Genomic DNA, 23,723 nt, shown 5'->3' with positions numbered 1-23,723 from the left:
TCTGCAGCCCTGAAGCTTAAATTTCATTATTTCCATAGGAGACCCTTCCCTGACTGTGAGGTAGGCAACACTGAGAGATAGTGACTAGCCCATGGCCTCTCAGTGATATTCAGGGGGATGTATGGATTTGAATGCTGTTCTCTCCTGTCCCAGATGCATATTCTAGCCAACGACACTATACAGGCTCAAAATGCACTGAGATCAGAGGTCGGAACTGGCAGGCAGATTGATATTTGGAGAAGGGACAGTGGGCACTCTCTACAACCCCCAGCCATTTGAACACTGCATGGAGGACGTTTCTGAATTGGGACGAGCCCCCAATCTGGCCAAATCCCCTGGCTGCAAGATGCACACTGAATTTTGTATGTTTTCAGGTTCTCAGCGCTACATAGTCATGAGAGTTTCAGAGGCCCATCAGCTGAAAGATGGCAGCCACAAAACAGCCTCAGATCCTGACTTTGGAAAGACGGTTAAAGACCTGCCACGGTGAGAACTTCTTGTACTTGTCGTTCAGATAACTGTGTATTTTATTGGGGAGGGAGTGTTATCTTAACAATTTATTTCTTAACTTTCTTTAAACTCTGCAACAGCCTTGCTCCTTCCCCCTGGATCTTCAACCACAAACAAGTTAATGTTCTGCCACATTGTGGCTCGGGAAATGGATGTTACAGATTGGGGAATAAATGTGATTCACTTCACAATTAAAAGTGAATCTTCCTAATTTGCACTTTCCATAACAAAACTGACACCGTCCTTCAAAATTCGCACTTCTCAGAATCTTTTCAGTACTGTTCTCCACTTAAGTAATTTGAACAAGAATGCAAATACTAGAATGAAGTGTGGATAAAAATGCATATATGTGTGAAAATAACATACCAAAAATATGTTATATTACGGAATATTGCTTTACCAAAACAAATGTGTCTATTAGACAATATTGCATACAAAAACCTGGGTATTAGGAGAAATTTGTACAAAAATACTATGGTATACATTTTCATGAGGTCTATATATATATATATATGAAAAATTTCAAACTGGTGTAGAAATGTTGAAAACTGAACTTATGATTGGAAAAATGAAAACCTGAGGGAAATTGAAATTGACATATTCACCACTGCCTTACACTGGCCATTATTGCCCATTATTGCCCGTCCATTGCTATTGGTTAACACGTCCTTTGCCAACCTGGTGTCTTCCATATATTTTGAAGTAGAACTCCCTTCCTCATGATGGGAGATATCTTCCGTATCACCTGTCTAGAGAGCACCAAGTTAGGAAAGGCTGCCTTAAGCAAAAGACATTTATTTCCATGGTGATTCATAATTATTGCAGTATACCATTTTGTAGGCACAACCTATAAAACCAAGTCCTCCTGATTCCACTGGGAATGATTTAGAGAACTGGTCGACCTGAAAGTGCATCGCTTTGACTAGAGCAGCCTTTGCTAACTTGGTGCTTTCCAGATGCTTTGGACTACAATTCCCATCAGCCCCAGGCAGGCCGAGCTAAGTGACATCACAGGGGAGTTCAGATGACCCCTGCTGCAGCAGACATTGGGAGAGTACGCCTGGAGGGATCTCCAGGCTCTGCAAACCAGTCAGTCTCCCTCTCTGTGCTTTTGGCCAACACGTGAAGTGATTCGACGTCCATACTGGTGTAAGGGCACAGATCCTGGCCCAATCGAGACTCCCCCCTTGCATGGAAGAGCTGGATGACATCACTGAAAGTGATGCCAGACAGTGCAGTCAAGCTTATAAAGTAACAAGATGGTCTCTTTTACAGATCTCAGCATCCAAGAGGGTCTGTAGGCAGGAGATGGTCTTTTAGATGTCTTTTTAGAGTCATTCAGAGGACTGTCCTTTGTGAAGTAGGATTCATGACCACCCTATTTGACTAGATTTCTCTCCCATCCGCATGTGATCAGGGTAGAATCATTACTACATGACGTTCTTTACACCCACATTTCCAATGCACTGCTAAGTGTTCTTACGCACCTCATGTATTTTATTAGTCATTTATTTTGAATGATGCCTAAACTGCTCAGTTGGTAGAGTAGGAGACTCTCAGTCTCAGGGTTATGGGTTTGACCCCCACCTTGGGCAAAAACGGAACCAGAATTAGTTAGCTCTGCTTGTCATTGGCTCTGGCTCCACCTATCATTGGCTCTGCCCTGCCTGTCATTGACTTGGTTCCTCCTCCTCCTCCTGGCCTCTCTGCCTTTTAGTGGGATGCGGGTGGCGCTGTGGGTTAAACCACAGAGCCTAGGGCTTGCCGATCAGAAGGTCGGCAGTTCGAATCCCCGTGACGGGGTGAGCTCCCGTTGCTAGGTCCCTGCTCCTGCCAAGCTAGCAGTTCGAAAGCTCGTCAAAGTGCAAGTAGATAAATAGGTACCACTCCAGTGGGAAGGTAAACGACGTTTCCATGCGCTGCTCTGGTTCGCCAGAAGAGGCTTAGTCATGCTGGCCACATGACACAGAAGCTGTACGCCGGCTCCCTCGGCCAATAAAGCGAGATGAGCACCGCAACCCCAGAGTCGGTCACAACTGGACCTAATGGTCAGGGGTCCCTTTACCTTTACCCATCACCCATCACCCATACCCAATACCCAGACACACACGTACCTGGGTGTTTACAAATAGGTATGGATGTGCATCTTGTCCAAATGCTGCACATTTTCTGCCAGGTATACTGGCTTTTGCCTCACCAGCCTCAATAGGAACCAGCCAACACTGGGTTTGCATAATAAAATCGAAGGTAAAACCCAAAGTAACTATATTAAAATGTGCATAAAATACCATAATTCTCATTCAAACGCAGATAAGTAAAAATATAGGCAACAGCAGTATATGCCTTGGTAGGCCTGCTGAAATAAATAATAATAGAGGATAATAAAGGATGCCGGTGGGCTTAAGCACCCATAAGTCTCCTCTGGCGTGTGGCCCACCTGGGTTGGTTGCCAGGCAATTTGTATGTATTATGCAGAAAGTGTATCCTGAAGAAATTTCAGCCTAGTTATTGAGTGAAATTCTTGACTTGGTGCCACTTTCCAAGATTATGTCTCAGTTCTTCTATAAGGAAATTAAATTCAGAAATAGCATTTAAATGCTGGTCGGCGTATGACCCAAACAACAGAGATGGAAAATAGAAGCCGAGAACTCAAGAGTTTGCTTTACTTTTCACTCCAGGTGCTTATCTTCAAGTGTTTATCCACCAATGATTTACAGGCTTTCTAGCTTCAGGGAGCCTTCCCTCAGAATAAAAATGACACAGCACAAAAGGAAAGGGGGCAGGGAAGGAAAAGGAAAACAGCAAACTCAGGGTGGAAGTCAACATAGCACTAAGGTGATTGTGCTGCCAGCGCAAATGTTTCTGCTTGGCTGATGGTATGATCTCCCCTCTCGCCCCCCTCCCTGTGCTATGTTCTGGGGGTTTTCCAGAGTTGATTTGATTTGGGGGAGCCATGGGGTGCATGGTGGAAAGGGAGGGTGTAGGAGTCCCCATTGCACTACTGAGACAGGGTAGTTGAATTCTTCCCTTAGACACCAAAGTTAAATAGTAGTTCCTATACCAAAGCCTGCAGAAATAGTTTCTGCTCCCTGGTTTCCAACAGTTTGACCACCATGAGAGCAGTTTGCTGGACTAGCTGGGCCTGATCCACCAGGCTCTTATTTTCTCATGCACTCCCCTGATTGACATATTTCTGGTGTTGCTAATTTCTTTTTCCTAAATTCATATAGAATGGAAACATTGCAAAGCACTGTCCCCCGCAAAGCACAACAAATTGAATGAAATCTGGTACAAGCAAGTCTTGTTCTCAAAGTAACATTTAAGAACAAGATTAGCTTTCTGTGGATTTCGCTGGTTAGAGACATGTAATTCTCACTAACTGTTGTGTTCCTGAGCCACATGCCTATCTGAGAAAACACCCGGGGAGAGAGGATAGTTCAACAGCTGTTGTTACAGAACATCATCAAAAAGGATCAGAGAAGGTCAGCCTCTTCTCAGCTGTTTCTCAGTCGATAACCGAAAACTTGACACTATCTTTCCTTTCATTTTCCTGCATCTAGTGTTTACGGAAGATGATGAAGATGAAATAGAAGGGAGTCAGTGTTGCATTTTTTTAAAATTAACTAGTGGCTGCCACCTCTGCTTTGTTGTTCTCCAACCCTAACTACCCCTGACTTCATGCAAATGCAGAATTCTGATGAGATGCTACAAATTCTCCAATGGGGGCTGCGTGGTGACAGCCTTACACGTGTATTTATATAGGAAGAAAGCAATAGTTATGACCTAGCCTACTGGGGCTGATGGGGGGCTGTAGTCCAAAATATCTAGAGGGTACCAGGTTGGTGAAAGCCCATTCACCATAACGAGTTCTACAAATTGTTCCCATGAAAATTAAAGTTCTGGATTGTATGGGTTGTGCCCCAAGACAGTTAAAGTTTGTAATCAAATAATTGTTTCATGCTTCAAAACAATGCCATTTTTGCAGACCATGGGTTGGTAGGGCTGCCATATGCCCAGTTTTTAACAGACACGTCCAGAAATTTGGCCAGAAAAATCTTGTTTTCAGCAAATCAGCAAAATGTCCAGGGGAACCCAGATGTATGGCAAGAGGATGATGATGATGATGATATAATTTAAAAATTCAAAAAAAAGGGAGGAGGGAAACAGCTCAACAGCTTTGTCCAGATTTTCACTTTTGGGAATATGGCAACCCTATTTGTTGGTCCTACCATGAAGGAATGCAAAGCACTGCTCTACATCAGGCATGACCAATGTGGTGCCCCTGGGCACACGGTGGCCACCCCTGTCTCCTCCCCACCTCACTGAAATTACGTTTGAACCAAGCATCCTATTGTAGCCAAAGGAATGCAGTGGTACCTCAGTTTACAGACACTTCAGGTTACAGACTCCACTAACCCAGAAATAGTACCTCGGGTTAAGAACTTTGTTTCAGGATGAGAACAGAAATCATGCGGTGGCGGCGTGGCGGCAGCAGGAGGCCCCATTAGCTAAAGTGGTACCTCAGGTTAAGAACAGTTTCAGGTTAAGAATGGATCTCCAAAACGAATTAAATTCTTAACCTGAGGTACCACTGTAGCTTGCAGTTTCTTCCGAGTTGTGGTGTAGTGTAGCACCAGTGACAGTTACTGTGGTTTGCAAGTGTGCCCCCAAAGACTAGTAGACCTGGCTTTCCTACAGCCATGGACCAGCTTATCAGCAACATCTTCCTCCTTCCTTTTCTAAGCACTTCTCAGAAGGCAGAGCTAGACACACCTGTATTCCAAGGCAAGGCAGATACACCTGTATTTGAAGGAGTCAACACTTGTCACATCAGTGCATTGGCTCAGTATGAGTTGTGGTGATGGCTCAAAAGCCAGGAGACCTCATCCCATGGATCAGGTTGCTGATACTACTTTTGGGATTTAATTTCTCCATTGCTGGATATGTGATTGTTTTCATCACATATCTGTGTTGACATTCCATACTGTTGGAGTCATGAGAATGGAAGTTCAGTTACACTGTTCCGTTATGTTGTACTATTGTTTTTAGTCTGTTTTCTCTCTCGGAGAAGAATAAGGAGAGAGGAGCCATGTTCCTTTGTTTTGTAACACTTGTATGTATAGTGGTACCTCGGGTTAAGAACAAAGAAAATTTGTTCTAGAAGTCCATTCTTAACCTGAAACTGTTCTTAACCTGAAGCACCACTTTAGCTAATGGGGCCTCCCGCAGCTGCCGCACCACCACTGCATGATTTCTGTTCTCATCCTGAAGCAAAGTTCTTAACCGGAGGTACTATTTCTGGGTTAGCGGAGTCTGTAACCTGAAGCGTTTCTAACTGTACAGTGGTACCTCGAGTTACAAATGCTTCAGGTTACAAACTCCACTAACCTGGAAGAGTTACCTCAAGTTGAGAACTTTGCCCCAGGATGAGAATGGAAATTGTGTGCCGGCAGTGCAGCATCAGCAAGGGGTCCCATTAGCGAAAGCACGCCTCTAGTTAAAAACAGTTTCAGGTTAAGAACAGACCTCCAGAACGAATCAAGTTTGTAACTAGAGGTACCGCTGTAATAAAGTAGCTTAGATTCCACACCCCAAATGCCTAGCTTCTGCTTGGACTCTGCTATCAGATTGGGTACATATATATTCGGATATAAGTCACAGAAGCGCATTGGGAAAGAGTGATGAATCATTCCAAGGGTCGCTTGTGGGGGAGAACGCAGCAACAACTAGAAGTCTTCCCTGGACTGCAACTGTGCTGTCAATTCCATTGCAAAAGGGGCAACGGACTTCATAAAGTTGTATAACATAGAGATTCAACTTAGTGCAGAAGAAATCCTGTTGAATTTGGTTGCTCTTCATATCCGAGAGAGGGATAGATAATTGGGACCATCTTAGTTCCCCAAGGCCTTATCTGTACCCAGGAGAAAGACTCACAGCTGGAATCACTTTCTGGAGAAAAATACAGAAATAATTGCCACATGTCATATATGCTAAAATATCTTTCGACACCCATCCTGCAGAGGGCTTATTCATATGTCTAGTTCCTGGGTACAATTTAATTATTTGGTGCTTATTTCCACATGTATTAATGTCAGTGTTCTGTGTTTTCCCATCTAGTTTTCTTTAAATTGGGGGTGGGGAACCTTTTTTGGAGGGGAATAAAGGGCCACATTTCCTTGATTAAAAGCTGTTGGGGGCCACATTCCAGTTGTCAGAATGGGTGGGGGCAGTTGCAAACACAACCATATACCTTTATGCCAATCACAAGTTCATGCAGAAAACAATTTCCATTGAAACAGAGACATCTATTTAATTCTCAGTAAATCCACTTAAGTTCCAGCTTCCATTTTCTCCACATACATTCTCACATCAAGTTGTTTAAAAAGAAACACGAACTCTTTATTTGCCCAGCGGGTGTAAGTTAACTGGGATAGAAGGGACGCGGGTGGCGCTGTGGTCTAAACCACTGAGCCTCTTGGGCTTGCCGATCAGAAGGCCAGTGATTCGAATCCCCACAACAGGGTGAGCTCCTGTTGCTCTGTCCCAGCTCCTGCCAACCTAGCAGTTCGAAAGCACATCAGTGCAAGTAGATAAATAGGTACCACTGCAGCAGGGAGGTAAATGGCATTTCTGTGTGCTCTGGTTTCCGTCACGGTGTTCCATTGTGCCAGAAGCAGTTTAGTCATGCTGGCCACATGACTTGGAAAGCTGTTTGCAGACAAATGCCAGTTCCCTCAGCCTGAAAGCAAGATGAGCACCACAACCCCATAGTTGCCTTTGACTGGACATAACAGTCCAGGGACCCTTTACCTTTACCTAGAGGTGTAGCATGGTGCAAGTTTTGGAATGCTGGACTATGACTGGGGAGGAGCAATTTCAGATCCCTGCTTGGCCATGGAAACTCACTCTTTCAGCCTAGCCTACGTCACAAGGATACTGTGAAGATGAGAGGGGGACTATGGGCTTCTTGGAAGAAAAATGGGACAAAAATGTTATACATATATGTAAAGTATACAAGAAATTGGAAGAAACCAGGCTACCACATAGAATTACCAATCAAAGCATTTACAATTAATATGGGACTTGAATGGGAGTTCAAATGATTGAACTTGTTTCAACATGCTGGTTTCCCTCTGCACTTGGATCAATGCAGGTCAGTGCTGCTCCTCCTGAAGAACCCAACCTTCATCTTCCTTTGCTTAGCTGGAGCAACAGAAGCCACACTCATTGCTGGGATGTCCACCTTCGGCCCCAAGTTTCTGGAATCCCAGTTTAGCTTAAGTGCCTCGGAAGCAGCAACCTTGTTTGGTAAGGAAATATTTGTTAGGGGCCATTGCAGGTTGCTTACACCTTCTTAAGCGATTGGACGTGTACGGCCCGGTTCGCACAACATGCTAAGCCAAACGTTGATACAGAGAGACCTGCATGAATGGAAGTGTCCCTGAACAGAGGCTGGCAGCCACTTTGCTGCCAACCAGTCCTTTTTGCTGCTGCACTGTGTTGCATACCCCACAAATGTCCAGGAAAAACTGGTATACCCCGTTTCCCCCTGCGATAGCCCAGCAGCCATTTTGGTCACCGTGAACTCGCACAATTATGCACTGAGAGCCAGTGTGGTGTAGTGGTTAAGAGCGGTAGACTCCTAATCTGGGGAACCGGGTTCTCATCTCTGCTCCTCCACATGCAGCTGCTGGGTGACCTTGGGCCAGTCACACTTCTCTGAAGTCTCTCAGCCCCACTCACCTCACAGAGTGTCTGTTGTGGGGGAGGAAGGGAAAGGAGAATGTTAGCCGCTTTGAGACTCCTTAAAGGGAGTGAAAGGCGGGATATCAAATCCAAACTCTTCTTCTTCTTATTATTCTGAGAACTCATCCCATCTTCTGGGTTCTGTTATCTTGCCCAGGTCACATGAGTACAGATGGGAAGATGTGGGTCCCGGTTTTGCAAGTCAACATGTTAGAGGGTATGGCGTTTGGCTTGGCTTGGTGTGTTGTCTGAACTGGTAGGGGTGCCAGCTTGAATAAAATATTGGGGGGGGGGGAGAGAGATCGGTTCTATTACGCAAATTGTATGCCAACCTGCATCCTTTTGGGGCAGAGGAGTGTTCATGGATTTTATCTTTCTTTTCTGTAAAGTGGAAGCGGTCACCCCACCCAGAAGCCCCTATAATAATAATAAAAAAATATTTATATCCCGCCCTCTCCAGCCGAAGCTCGGCTCACAGCAGCTAAGAACAGTAAAAGTAACACAATTTACATAAAATCACAATCAATTAATTGAAATACATTCTAAAATCAATTCATTCTAAAATCAATTCAGAATCAAATTAATGGCAACCTTTGGGCTAGAGTTCTGAGCATTACCAAAGGAGGGGGTCAGACTAATCATAAAATTTAATAATAATAATACTGCCAGCTCAGGAAGGGCTGCCTGGGTGAACAGAATACTCCATAAATGAGGAGTACAGTGTAACCATGGAAGCTTCTCACCTCCAGCTCTGGGTCTGGAATAGCAGAGGGCCAATCCAAAGGGTGTTGGCTCTAGCCTGGTGCCAGGCTGCACAACCAGCTGCACAACCAGCTTCCCTAGTGGTTACAGTCACCAGGTAGCCAACTCCTAAATGGCACCCCACACAGTAAATGGCTGTGTGATTTGTATTCAAAGCTGCTTAAATGGTAGTTCCTAGCTGGTGTCCCATCCAGATACTGGCCAGGGCGAGCCTTTTTTGTTTGCATTCCTAATGATGTATGTTCCAGCTGGCATCAAGTTGGTTTTATGCAATCCTGCTTTCAGTAAAGTCTCAGGTTGGAGACGCTGCTTCATTTCCCGATTGGCTCATGTCCCTTTTGCTCCCTGCTGATCTAGGTCCCCTCTGCCAAACACTCATTTCACGTGCTGTAGCAAAGAGTGCCCCTCCAGCTTGCAAAAAATGTGATGATATTGAAGAAGCAGAGCAACTAATAAAGCAGAATGGTTTGGGGGTGGCCCAGTGTAAATGCACCACTAATGCACAATTATTGCATCAAATGCAAGTTGCACAGTCTGCCCATCCACAAAAAAATACCCCACCAGCCTGGAGGGACCCAATTGCATTGCAAGCCTTCTGAGGCTATTTGTTTCGTTGAACAGATACTCGTTATTCCTTCCAGTGTTCCTGCATCCTGTGTTCAAGATCAGAGGGAGATCTGTCCTATCACAAAGGGGTTCTTAGTCTGTGCTGCCAAGAGCTTCCTCTGTGTTTTCAGACAGGCGTGATTGCAAAAGATAAAGGGAAGCACCTTAACCACATAAGTGATCTTGCCGATTTCTTCTCCTTTTGGAAGGCTACCTCGTGGTTCCAGCCGGAGGAGGAGGCACATTCCTCGGAGGATTCATCGTGAACAAATTTAAGCTGCGCTGTTCGGGGATTATCAAGTTCTGTTTGTTTTGCACCATGTCCAGCTTGCTGGCCATTTTCATCTTTTTCATCGACTGCCCCAACATGCCCATGGCTGGAGTGACACAGATGTATGACAGAAGGTAGGAGACATGATAAGCCATGTCACTCTGCTGATGCTGTTGATGCTGAGGATGCAGCAAAGGGGGAAACTCAGGATTATTAATGTATGAAATTGAGACCAGGGTTCCCATCCCCACTCAGCCATGAAGCTCCCTGGGTGACCTCGGGCCAGTAACCTCAGACTTGCAGCCTAGTTAAAATGGAAGGGTGGAGAGAGAAACTATGGGAAACTTCCCCTGGGAAGAGGGATTGATTGTTAAACCCCTCTGAAAATTGTAGTTCTGTGGGGAGCTGTGGCGATCACACAGGGCCCCTGGATGTTTGATGGTCTATTGACCCTGTGCCACCACTGGGATTGCTTTTTCCGCTGCCACCACCCCATTTCTCACAGGGACACACGGAGTCCAGACAGATGTTAACATTAACAAATAATCAAGTTTATTTTTAAATGCAGGAACAAGCTTATGGTTTCAGTTAATTTTTCTTGGCCGTTTCTTAATCTTAGTTTCTTACTGACCTATCTGTTCTTAACAACTTTAAACTGATTATTCCAACTATCTATCTGACTCCACCTGACAATTCCTGTCACTCTCTCACAATGCAACACTACCAACCCACACCTAATCCTCCCTCTTCCTTCTTCAACTCCCAAACCTCAACTGACTTTCAAAACCTCCCACTCTAACTTTTACTCCTCCCTTGCATTCCCACTGGCCAATCACATCACACTCATTTAACCCTTTCCTTATGACCCACCTAGGAGGCAAACACAACAGAGGCCTCCTAATAACTCTCAGCACCTTTAACAAACTGCAGCTCCCATAATCCTTTGGGGGAAGCCATGGCTGTCTAAAGTGGTGTCGTAATGCATTAAATGTACCTTATGAATGTGGCCCATCTGTGGACACTTCGAGAGGCTAAATGTGGTGTTTGTTGGTAACTTCTATGCTTTGTCCAGCATCTTACCCGAAGGCCGCCTCAACCTGTCTGCCCCTTGCAATGTAGAGTGTGATTGTCTGCGAGAGATGTACAGCCCTGTGTGTGGAAATGATGGAATCATGTATTACTCCCCCTGCCATGCAGGATGCAAGAAGGTATCCACCAGCCACAACAGTGGGAAAAAGGTATGATCTACGGAAAAGATCTGCTCTGTCTTGTTGTCAGGGTCTGAGCAGAGGAGGAATGATGGCATACAACCAAGGAAACGGGGGCAATTGGCAGGCCCCCAGCTGGCTCCAGCCCACCGGCCAGTGTGCCGGGCAATCTCCAGTCCTTCATGCAGCATCTGTGACTCACAGCTTCAAAAGCTGGAACACACAACTCAGCAGAGACAATGCGCAGACAGAAGTGCTGGGAGAGTATGTGTGAGCATATTTACAAGCAGTTTATTCAGCGTAGGTAAAGCTAAAGGGACCCCTGGCCATTAGGTCCAGACGTGGCCGACTCTGGGGTTGCGGTGCTCATCTCGCTTTATTGGCCAAGGGAGCCAGTGTACAGCTTCTGGGTCATGTGGCCAGCATGACTAAACAGCTTCTGGCAAACCAGAGCAGTGCCTGGAAATGCCGTTAACCTTCCCGCTGGAGTGGTACCTATTTATCTACTTGCATTTTGATGTGCTTTCAAACTGCTAGGTTGGCAGGAGCAGGGACTGAGCAACGGGAGCTCACCCCGTTGCGGGGATTCGAACCGCCGACCTTCTGATTGGCAAGTCCAAGGCTCTGTGGTTTAACCCACCGCGCCACCCATACATCAGGACAAAAGGAAAACATGTCTGATCCCTTTCGTGTCCAAAGCAAGGCAGCATAAGCAAAAGCTATACACAAACAGAAGTTCCCAGCAAGCTGTGCTGGAGTGTAAACAGACATGTGACATACAACAATTCCACACGTCTGTTCTTAAGGTGGAACGGAATATTCTAACAGCCTCCCCAGCCTGACCCTTCCAGAGAAGAAGGAGACAATTCAGAATTATAACAGGGGTTTGAGGGAGGTCACAGCTCAGAGGCAGATGAGGGGGAAAGCTGGGAAATAATGGGAGAGAAGGAGGAGGAAGAAGAAGTACCAGGGGAGAGACAGCTGATGGACTCAGTGTCTTTATAAAGCATTCCAGACACCCCCCCTCTTCCAGAACACAGCAGTCCTTGAAAGTAGGAGAGCAAAGAACTCAAAGGCAAAAGGCCCTTTCCAGCATCTGTAGTGATGACTCATGAGGAAGTGGGAGAGACGGAGGGGGTGGGGTTTCACTTGGAGCAACACCATTACTCCAAGAGTCTGCATTTCCAAGCATCTCTCTGTGAATATTGAATACAAAGCATTGGTAAGAACTTTCCTTGTCTTATCCATTCCTGGCAATCTACCGTTGGGGGTTGGATCTTCTGACGCCTGACAATTGTAGATGCCATGAAGCCTGCTTCATCACAGTTTAGTCAAGCTGTGGACAGAGCTAAAATTAACTGGGAGGGAGGGGATTCTAAAACAATTTCCCCTTCAAATGTGTGTGTGTATGTAATTTTTATTCAATTGTGTTAACACAAAGTGTAGAATGCATCCTGGTATGTATGAGGTGTGTGCTTCATTGGTTGCTCGATCTCAGCATTGTCTATAATAGCTTCTGACATCCTGGTAACCACCAGGTCTTTTTGGACTAGTCTGATGAAAGTTGTAGTCCATAACATCTGGAGCTCACCACATTGTGGGAAGCTGCTCAGTGCTGTTTGGAAGTGACTCTCTGGGGCTTCAGACAGAGGTCTTCTCAAGTCCCACCTAGAGTTGTCCAAGATCGAACCTGAGACCTTTTGCATGCAAAACACAGGTTCTATCACCAAGTTGTGGTGCCACCTCAATATGCAAATGAAAAGCATCTTTGTTTGGAAGGCGGTAAAGGTCCTGTGTGAGTGTCTGGAAGCGGTTGGAGGATGGATGGCGGCTAACAGATTGAGGTTGAATCCTGACAAGACAGAAGTACTGTTTTGGGGGGACAGGAGGCGGGCAGGTGTGGAGGATTCCCTGGTCCTGAATGGGGTAACTGTGCCCCTGAAGGACCAGGTGCGCAGCCTGGGAGTCATTTTGGACTCACAGCTGTCCATGGAAGCACAGGTCAATTCTGTATCCAGGGCAGCTGTTTACCAGCTCCATCTGGTACGCAGGCTGAGACCCTATCTGCCTGCGGACTGTCTCACCAGAGTGGTACATGCTCTGGTTATCTCCCGCTTGGACTACTGCAATGCGCTCTACGTGGGGCTACCTTTGAAGGTGACCCGGAAACTACAACTAATCCAGAATGCGGCAGCTAGACTGGTGACTGGGAGCGGCCGCCGAGACCATATAACACCGGTCTTGAAAGAACTACATTGGCTCCCAGTACGTTTCCGAGCACAATTCAAAGTGTTGGTGCTGACCTTTAAAGCCCTAAATGGCCTCGGTCCAGTATATCTGAAGGAGCGTCTCCTCCCCCATCGTTCTGCCCGGACACTGAGGTCCAGCTCCGAGGGCCTTCTGGCGGTTCCCTCACTGCGAGAGGCCAAGTTGCAGGGAACCAGGCAGAGGGCCTTCTCGGTGGTGGCGCCCGCCCTGTGGAATGCCCTCCCATCGGATGTCAAGGCGATGGACAACTACCTGACATTCAGAAGACATCTGAAGGCAGCCCTGTTCAGGGAAGTTTTTAATATGTGACATTTTAGTGTATTTTTTATCTCTGTTGGAAGCCGCCCAGAGTGGCTGGGGAAACCCAGCCAGATGGGCGGGGTACAAATAATAAATTATTATTATTATTATTATTCCCAGCATGTGGGAAAGTAGCATGTTTTGGCAGAGTGTGTGGATTGCTTCTAAATGGGACCTTCTCTTGTTGTGTGCTTGACAAGGTTTACCACGAGTGCAGCTGTATACTTGATGCTCCCGCCGCATCTGGCTTGGCGACCGCAGGAAAGTGTACCTCCTCGTGTGAGAGAAGGACCCTCCTCCTGCTTTTCATGTTTGTGGTCATCCTCTTCACATTCCTGAGCAGCATTCCTGCTCTGACGGCCACTTTACGGTAAGCCGCAAGGACCTGATCTCATTCCTCAGAGGTTGTCCCAGCAGAACCTCAACTCCCATCATCCCTGACCACTGACCTGTCATTGAAATTCTACTCCATATTGATCCAGAGCAGATTCCAATGTACAGTTAGCAGAGCAAAAACTTAAACACGTTGTAGGATTCCCCCAAAATAGGCCAGAGGCAATTAATATTTCATCTAGCAGAGCTTTACTGCTACTGAAGGCAAATGAACATAATGGTCAAAAATCCAATACATTCAGGATTGGCACTGTCCGTAAGAAATTCAGTTGCAGCAGACTTAACTTAAACTTACAATAACTTATAATAAGTCTAAAACCTTAACACTAAGCATACAGAAGACCACACCAGAGAGAAAACAGATGGGAAGAGAAAGTGAGTGAAACCCAGGCTCCTTCCAGCCTATTTTTATAGCCAGCATGACCTTGACTGAAAAAAGATAACAGAACCAGTTTAAGCCAGCTGTACTCAGCTTCTCTGAAAGAATAACCCAAACATCATGAACCTTCTGCTTGCATCTTTCACACAGAGAAGCTTCAAGAACCCTCTTGAATTAAGTAGAATAGGAAAGATCTCTACACATCAGATCAATACTTTCTGTAACAGGGCTGTCTTTAGCGTATGTGCCACCGGGGTGCAAAGATCTGCCCAGTGCCCCCAAATTTAGTTTAGCTGCTCCCAAATTAACTTTCTTTTTAAAGCTTTTTTGGGAGAGGGAGGAAGTTCTTGAGCTTTTTTTGGGGGGGGGGTATCACTGACCTGTAACAACAACGCAGCAGGGGAAAAAATATTTGATGCTGTGGAAGGGGGGGGAGGGGGAGACTTTCACTCCATTGCTTTTCACTGCCGCCAATTGAGAATGAGCGTCCCCCAGAATTTGGCACCCATGTGCCCTGCACCCCTTGCACCCCCAAGTAAAGACGGCCCTCTTCTATAATAAGAAATGCAAATTGACATGACCACGCTGCCTGCAGCTACTGGGGTTCAGGCTTCAACAACAATTGGAGGGCCACACCCCTGACTTAACAGTCTGGTTTAATATTGGCTGCACATACATATGCAACCAGGTCAGAGACACTTAGCTGCCAGATGGGCATGCTTGAGTTCTGTATAATGAGAATCACATAGCTTCCAGGATTTTGGAACATGTGTTGGACCGAATATCTGTGTCTCTTTTTTTCCTGGTAGGCAGAAACAACTGCCATGACTTTGAGCCATCAGGATCTTTTTACAAAATTATATATCAGAGGCATTTTAATATTTAACATGAACCAGATCACTGTGCCCTTAACTATTGAGACCCACAGTTTGGTGGTATTATGGGAAACAGAGCTGCTGCGCTGCTCAAGGGTTGTTCCTGCTCACCGTCATTTATAAATGTTTTGTCTTATGCTTCCTAGGTGCGTCTCAGACAGGCAGCGATCGTTTGCTCTGGGGATCCAGTGGATTGTAGTCCGGACACTTGGTACACTATACAGCTAAGATCTAATAATCTACTCCTTGCATATGATGTTTATTGACATAACTCTTGCTCAGGATAAAATCATGTAGGCTATGAAGACATTCTATATGTCTGTAGAAGCAAAATACAACAACAACCCACAAATGCTGGACCAGTTGGCACATTGACCTTTAACTGCCTCCTTCTTAAAAACAACCACCACCACAAAAACAAGTTAGCTGAGAAGGTAGGATGGTGTGTATTTGAACAGAAATGGTCAGCATCTGCAGACCTGCAGACATTTAGTCCAAGCATGTCTTGGACCTGCACACATTTAGTCCAAGCGTGATGACACTCTCCTCTTTTTACTTTTGTTGTGGCAGTGATGTTCCTATGACCCAATGCTTAGCATTGGGCTACCTCCCCATTCTGAAAAGACTGCAGCATAGAGATCTCCATAAATTGGACTAGCTGGGCCTAGAGTCTGGCTCATTCTGTGTCCATTGTGTTCTGCTCAGAGTAAAGGTAAAGGTCCAGTCATGACCGACTCTGGGGTTGTGGCGCTCATCTTGCTTTATTGGCCGATGGAGCCGGCGTGCAGCTTCCGGGTCATGTTGCCAGCATGACTAAGCCGCTTCTGGCGAACCAGAGCAGCGCACGAAAACGCCATTTACCTTCCCACTGGAGCGGTACCTATTTATCTACTCACACTTTGATGTGCTTTCGAACTGCTAGGTTGGCAGGAGCAGGGACCGAGCAACGGGAGCTCACCCCGTCACGGGGATTCAAACCACCGACTTTCTGATCGGCAAGTCCTAGGCTCTGTGGTTTAACCCACAGCGCCACCCGCGTCAGAGTACAACTATTGAAAAGATTGGTCCCATGTTAGTCATGTCCATTAATTTCAATGGTTCTGCTCCGAGTATGGCTAGCATTGGATCCGGCCCTGTATTTCTAGAGAGCTCTGTTGCATTCTGAGGAATTAAAGTGTGGAGCAGAGATCCTTGTGCTGTGCCAACACACTGGGAACTTTGATTCACCCAAGAAACACACATTCATGCTATTATTCAAGGGAGTGTGCTTGTGTATATATAAAACACTGGTCTTGCAGCTGGCCTTTTAAAAGATATCATAAAATGACCTAAGCAGGTATTGTTTTCCCAAGTCTTCTCCAGTGATTATTTCCATCTAATCACTGAAGCAGGATTTTCAGACCAAATTTAATGCCAACTAACACAACAGAAGGCTTCCCGCGGAGGTCCACAATACCAGCGTTTCCAGATATGCTAGAATTGGTTTGGGTGGAGCAGGGCTAGTGTGAGATTTATCCAACAGCAGGCATCTCTCTCGTTTCTGTCTTTGCATAGGTGGTATTCCAGGACCAATTGCTTTTGGGTCGATGATTGACAGGTCGTGTCTCCTTTGGCAGAACCAGTGCGGTGAACAAGGATCGTGCTATGTCTACCAGAACTTTGCTATGAGTCGATACACCCTGGTCGCAGGTGTTATATACAAGGTAGTCCTAAATTATTTTCGTCTCCACCATTTAGTGAACCTCAACAGAGAACTTTTACAGCCCTCTGTTCCATCCTGCATCTGTCAGCATGGGGCACCATGAGGACTGGTCGCTTGGCTTTGCAAGTTCCTTCCCGGCATCTCCGGGTAGGGCTGGGAGAGTCTCCAGTCTGAAAACCTGGTGAGCTGCTGGCAGTCAGTGTAGACAATATTGAGCTACGTGGACCAGTGGTCTGACTTGGTATAAGTCAGATTCTGCTGTTCAAGGGGGAACCTCTGCTGCGTGCCAAAACTAGGGCTGAGTCTTCACACACGTGTGGCTGGGTTGTACTAATTCAGGTTTCGCTTGCTGTTCATACGACCAAATGGTTCTTCATTTGGAAGCTTAGCTCTGCATGCAAAACTAAATGGGATCGCACTCACTTGCAGTCTGAAGTGGTACAGCCCAGGTGTGTCAGGGACTGACTAGACAGGGAGGAATTGGTGGGGGGCTACAGCCGGGGAATGCTCCCAGGGAAGCATCCAAGTGGGAAGCCAGGAGAATGGTGGTGGGGTTCAGGAGACAGGCCAGAGGAGGAAGAGGGTGCAGACAGGTTGGAGGCTGAGCAAGCAACAGGTTTAAGTGAGCTCTAAGTGCTCACTCTGGCACGTGTGCCATAGGTGCGCCACCACTGCCATAGGTGTTCCCCTGGTTTTGCTTCTAGTCTGTGTACTCAGAGGTTTCCTTCCTCTAGAAGTGGTGATCATTATGAAGACTGGCACAAACTTCAATGTTCTGGCACTGGGAGGGAGGGAGCCAGGAGTGCTAGGTGTTTATGGACCCCAAGTTGCACCAACCCCACCCAGCATGTCCAGAGCTATAGGGAAGGGCCATAGCTCGGGGATAAAGCTCCTGCTTTGCATGGAGAAGGTCCCATCTCTGGTATCTCCAGGTAGGACTGGCAATGTCCTCTGCCTGAAACCCTGGAGAGCCAACACCAATCTCTGTAGATAATGATGAGAAAGATGGACCAGTGGTCTAACTCAGTGCTTGGCAACTTCTGATACTCCTGGGATCAGGGGTGATGGGAGTTTTTTTCCAAAACAGAAAGACACAAGGCTGGGGAACACCTTGGATGGCCCATCAAAAGGGACAACAGTGGTCTTTATTTTTGCCGTCTGCTGAGAAGATCAGGACTTATGGAAAGAGTACATAAGTTGAAAGCCTTGGTGTCTTTCAGGTGATTGGATCCTTCTTCTTCCTGCTTGCTTGTGCGCTCTACAAACCACCTCCCCCTGAATCTGTTCCGGGAAGCTCTGATGCCTCTGAAAATGGCAACTGCGACGTCCAAGAGAACAAATACCCACATCAATCTCAAGACGACATATAGCACGGAGGATACAACAAATGACTTTCACACCATTTCCAAGATACTGTGTCTAAAGAATATGTATTCGTCTTTTCCTGTTAAATGATTGGTATTATTTTTCTTTATTTCCCCCTCCTCCGGGGAAGAATAATTTAACGGTATATAATTTAGTATTTTCTGAACAGCAAAAGCACACTGCAAAACTTGTGCACTGGCCTTGCCACCTTAAAGCCTATCACCAGGGTTTGGGACCCTTTTTCCCAGTGTAGAAGATGGAGGTGCAAGGATTTTTGGAAAGGCCACAGCCAGTTTCAGATGTCTCTCACAGGTGGCTGCTGGCATTTTGGAATGGAGCGCCGCCATTTTGAAATTTATTTATTTTTCTAAACCAAGATGACAGCACCTGTGAGGCACTGGAATGTGTTCTGCCTGGCTCGAGTGGGCAACATTCACTTTACGAAGTGTCCCAGCCTTGCATTTAGAGACCAACTTTAAGCGTAACCTCAGCATGCCACAATGTTTTGTGGCGTCAACCAACCTCACAGTGTTAATTTATGTCAAGAAGGGCTAAACATAGCTTCAGACCATTCCTGTATAAAGCACTTAAAGAGGCAAGCAGAGTTCACCCCATGGGCTGTGTGTGGACGCTGGTACAAGCTCTTCTCTGGTGTAAATGTAATTTGGCTGGTTTGTCACTGCTCCTCAGACAGGAAGTTCTGTGGTAACGTTCTTGGTCCTCTTCCTTTTTGGGGGGTTTTCTGCTCATCACTCGGGGGCGCAACATTGTGGTGACTCACAGATATGTATTGGCCTCCATAGATCAAATATGACAGGCAGAATTTCCATATCGCCACACCTCGAAACATCATTTCTAACGGAAGCCATTCATATATTTAGCCATGAGTCACTAAGTGAGGAACATGCATTTGTGGTGGATCGGCCTTTTTAATTTTTATTTTTTTACTGTGAACAGTCCTCTTACCAACACAGCTTCTGTCTAGGCTTCTCTCTTGCAGCTGTTTTGTCTGTCATGTATATTTTGCTCTTGGTGCTCCAAGTGGCTTCCCGGGCACTGTAACCCTCCCCAGGAAGTGCCCCATGGGAAGGAAGCTCTCTGGACTTGCTCTATCTTAAAAGGAAGGCCTTATACTTGCTGTCTACTGATGCCAAAAATGCACCATACATTTAAAGCACATGACTTTCCCCAAAGCATCCTGGGAGCAATAGTTTTTTTTTAAGGGTGCTGGGACTTATAGTTCTGAGAGTGGCAAACTACAGTTCCCATGATTCTTTGGGGGAAGCAATGTGCTTTAAATGTGTACACAGCATGGGTGGTTGGAGTTGGCACCCAATTCCCGCCAGAAACCATTTTACTGTTTCTGTACCCCTGTGAGTTCACTCCCCGATGTGGGTGTGTGGCACCAGAATCAATTCTTTTCAAGGCCTGGACTGCGTGTACAGCTGTTTCTGGTGTGAGAAGAAGCACCGAGACAAATCTTTCTTCATATTCATTTATGCCTTTTCCCTCCTCTGGGATTTAAGCTGTCTGGAAAGCAAGCCTTATGAGGAACAGTTGAGGGAACTGGGTATGTTTATCCTAGAAAAAGAGGAGAGGAGACTGAGAGGAGATGTTATAGCCATCTTCAAATATCTCAAGGAGGAGGGAGGAGGAAGCAAGTTTGTTCTTCCTTGCTCTGGAGGGTGGGACCAATGGCTTCAAGTTGCAAGCAAGGAGATTTCAACTAAAGATCAGGAAGAGCTTTATGACAGTAAGAGCTGCTCAACAGTGGAACAGATTCGCACAAGAGGTAGTAGAATCTCCTTCCTTGGAGGTTTTTAAGCAGAGGTTGGGTGGTTGTCTTATATCAGTGATGTCCAACAGGCCGATCGCAATCTACCGGTCGATCGTGGAGCATCCCTGGTCAATCCTGGTCAATCGCGTGATCCTGACCCCTCCCCCCAAAAAAGAAGCTCAACAGCTTTGGGTAGATCACTGGCAGTTTTTTATAGTGGAACTAGATCGCAGTCTTTTGGAAGCTGGACATCCCTGTCTTATATGATTTAGTTGAGACCGCTGCTTTGTAATGCAGCTACTGAGACCCCTTTAAATTCCTGCTGCCCTTTCCCCTCCCCTTTAACCCTGCCCCCAACTTTCCATCAACACCAGGCCACTGGGTCTTGGAGGCACCATTTTAATTTCCCATAATGCCTCGAGACATCGTGAAACATTAAAATGGTATCTCCAAGACACTACCTAGTGCCGGTGAAAGGACTACTGTTGACCACTGTCACTGCTAAGTAAGCCCATCAGGAGACCCCACTGCATAGCTGTCAACGTTTCCCTTTTTTTAAGGGAAATTCCCTTATTCCGAATAGGATTCCTCGCAAGAAAAGGCCCCACTGACAGAGGACAGGGCCAATCAAAAGACATTTCTCAGAAAGCCCCTTCTAACTAGGAGCTGACTTCTTCAGCATGTGTGAAATAAGCACCCATGAGATCTCATGAGTGTATGAGAGAGATCAGTTCATGGTGAGGAGTACCGTTTTCTGATGAGTGTAAAGGAACTTCTTCTTTCTCCCTTCCTCACAATATTTAGTAAGGGAGCCTGACGAGACTTGTATTTCACAGTGCCAAAGGCCACAGTCAATTTCAAAACGAGGGGAAATTGTGTCAAGCACAGTTTCAATGGGGATTCAAAATGAGAGGAAAAAATGAAAGCATGCTCAATTCTTCTACAGTTGTAGCTCGCCCCCAAACTGCCAAAAGAGTGGGGTGTTCTCTTGTTGGTGATTGCTTGAGTTTGCTTTAACTGGGATCAAATAATTTACACAATCTGACAAATCTTGGAGTACAACTTGTCGAGACTTGCATTTCTTCTGACTGCTTGGGTGGTGGTGATATATTAAAATACTCCTCAATTAAGGAAATAATAATAATAACTAGGATGGCAAGGAGAAGGCTAGGCTGAGCCCTTTCCCTTTGACATGCTACTTTTGCATATGCGGGGAAGGAAACAAAGATGCTTTGGGATTTCATCTTGAGGGCGGGTTAGCGGTTGCTGGTAGGATGTGAGGGAAGACCCGGAGTCTATCCTGGACACCATTTCCAGGTAAAAGAATCAGGTGTCAGCTGATGGGAAAGACCTCCAGCTTGAGACCCTGGAGAACAGCTGCCAGCCAGAGTAGCCAATATCACACAACTCTGTTGATTGTATCAATTGACTAAAATCCCCCAGCTCAGATCTCCTGATGATGTACAAAACCATATTTTTTCTGGGTATTTAAAACAGCAGGAAATCCTTCTTCGCACAACACACAGAGAAGGTACGGAATTTGTTGCGTGGCGAGTTCCCACCTCCCCCTCGGAAATAAAGACACAGGACACCAGCATTTTAGGTTAATGGGCTAAAATTGGCCACAACTTTATTGGTTACAGGAATTGAGCAGTATTGGCTTAGGCATTGGTCCTATCGACTATCTGGCTTCAGCCTGATTGCTTGAAGACAGGGAAGGGTTAACCGCCAGTAGGGGGAGTCCTGCTGATGCACATCAACTAGGAACTCCCCTGGGGTCACCGCTCAGGGGCGTGCCTTAGGACCACACCTTCATAGGCTTCGGACTGGGCCACCCCCACCCCCGGAGTCCTTTACCGGACTACCCTTTGCTTTGGGGGAAGGTGATGGCGCTCCCCCCCCCCATCTACATAACAATACCCTTACCAATGCCTAACCTCCAATGCCGAGAAAGTTGTGATGATTTGCTATGAGGTAGGTGAAAAACCAAATGGCTGGAGCCAATTTGACAAGTGGAAAAAATTCCTACCAGGCCCCTTGACGGTGACCAACCGAAGTCCATAGCAAGGTCAGAAAGCCAAACCTAAAGGGTGGTAAGAGTGGGAAACCGGAGCAGCTGGAGTGAAGAAAGAGAAAAAGCCTCGGCCGCACCTGCCCTAAATAGCGTGGGCCATGCCTCCCGGGCCAGCCGATTGGCTAGCAAGGGAGATGACGCGTCCGAGGATTCCCCCAGTCTCATGGGGGCTGCGAGCCCCCACACACGTGGGGAGGGCGTGAAGCACACAACCCCACCTCCTCTCCAGCTCAGAAGTGGCTTTCTCTTGGGAGACAGGGAAGATCACCACCTGGATGGCTTTGAAAGGGGAGTAGACAAATTCATGGAAGAATAGGTAGCCCATATTTACTGATGCTCTCTCCACTGTCAGAGGCGCTATGCCTCTGAATAGCAGTCAGAAACCACAGGAGGTGAGAGCGATGTTGTGTTGAGGACAGCTCTCCTGTAAGCATCTGGTTGGCCACTGTGAGAACAGGACGATGGGCAGGATGAGACCCTAGCCTGAACCTGCAGGGCTCATATGTTTAGCATCTATACAGACTTCTCTCTGGACAATTTTGGATCCAAAAATATCTTCCCTATAGCGGGCTAATAATCTGACTTGCAAAGTTTCCACCTCCCGATATGTGATAAATGAAATTCTCCTCCCATGACTTTTTCCTCCCCGGTCGCTCTTGCAGCTGTCTTTGTCTTCCCTCCTCAAGTGTTAAGCCCTTTGTTTATATTGTACATACAGCCCTGATAGCTTCATGTTACTTACTTTGCAATGGAAGAAGGGTGAGAGAAGGGGAAAGATTATCTGCCCGGCCCGTCAGAGGATCCCACACAATGCCGCCGTCTCAAAACTCAAATGCTTAAACTTGAGAGTTGTTGTTTTTCACCCGCTTTCCACCAAAGTCTTTTCAGACTTGGCACTTCTGAGTCTGATCCCGATCCCTTTTCCCAGGGCTCAAAGAGAAGAACTACCGTATTACGTAGCCACAACCTGCTTTTGTCCTACTGTTTTAAGATGGACACCTTTTTTTCAATGTACTGTAACGAAAGTTTGACTTACTGGTTGTGATTGTGCATTGTCACCTATGCTGATGCTTCCACTGGGAAACATGGTTGTCTTTTTAAGGAAAAAAATGGATCTATGCAATATCTGGCTTGCTGTACTCTGTAAAGAAACTGATTTTAGATACATGCAAAAAACAAAATCAGAATGGTCATGGTTTGTTCCCCGCCTCCCATTCACTAGGTATTCATGCTAAACACCTGTCACAATCACAGGGGTGCCAGCTGGGAATAGGTGTGGATGACATTGACATTTCCAGTTTCAACTCTTAAGTTTTGCTTGCACCATTTTTGCATCAGTTTGCCATTTTAAAAAAAACAGTTCTCACAAAAATTCACCAGCATTTTAATGTGCCTGTCTGCTAATATTAGGGCTGTGCACCAAATAAGGCTGAGGCCCAGATCCTGAACTGAATTGCACTGATATGTCCCTATCTGGGCGTTGGCTG

At 46.2% G+C, this 23,723-nt stretch overlaps 1 protein-coding gene and 1 long non-coding RNA gene across 4 annotated transcripts in view; both read left to right on the top strand.

Annotated features, from left to right (window-relative positions):
• Positions 1–18,472, top strand: part of SLCO4A1 (solute carrier organic anion transporter family member 4A1) — a 62,056-nt gene extending 43,584 nt beyond the window's left edge. For all 3 annotated transcript variants that reach the window (XM_081867648.1, XM_081867649.1, XM_081867647.1), the window contains exons 5-12: positions 375–486; positions 7,664–7,818; positions 9,834–10,029; positions 10,968–11,133; positions 13,872–14,041; positions 15,465–15,529; positions 16,873–17,021; positions 18,241–18,472. In XM_081867648.1, the coding sequence (XP_081723774.1) occupies positions 375–486; positions 7,664–7,818; positions 9,834–10,029; positions 10,968–11,133; positions 13,872–14,041; positions 15,465–15,529; positions 16,873–17,021; positions 18,241–18,390 (1,163 nt within the window). In that variant the 3' untranslated portion in view covers positions 18,391–18,472. The remainder of the gene's footprint in view (positions 1–374; positions 487–7,663; positions 7,819–9,833; positions 10,030–10,967; positions 11,134–13,871; positions 14,042–15,464; positions 15,530–16,872; positions 17,022–18,240) is intronic.
• LOC309345223 overlaps positions 1–23,723 on the top strand; it is a 434,352-nt gene that overhangs the window by 115,572 nt on the left and 295,057 nt on the right. The window lies entirely within an intron of this gene.

Source organism: Podarcis erhardii, assembly GCF_964252035.2.
Source record: "Podarcis erhardii genome assembly, chromosome: 6".
Taxonomy (NCBI): Eukaryota; Metazoa; Chordata; class Lepidosauria; order Squamata; family Lacertidae; genus Podarcis; species Podarcis erhardii.
This window is presented reverse-complemented; position numbering and strand designations above follow the sequence as displayed.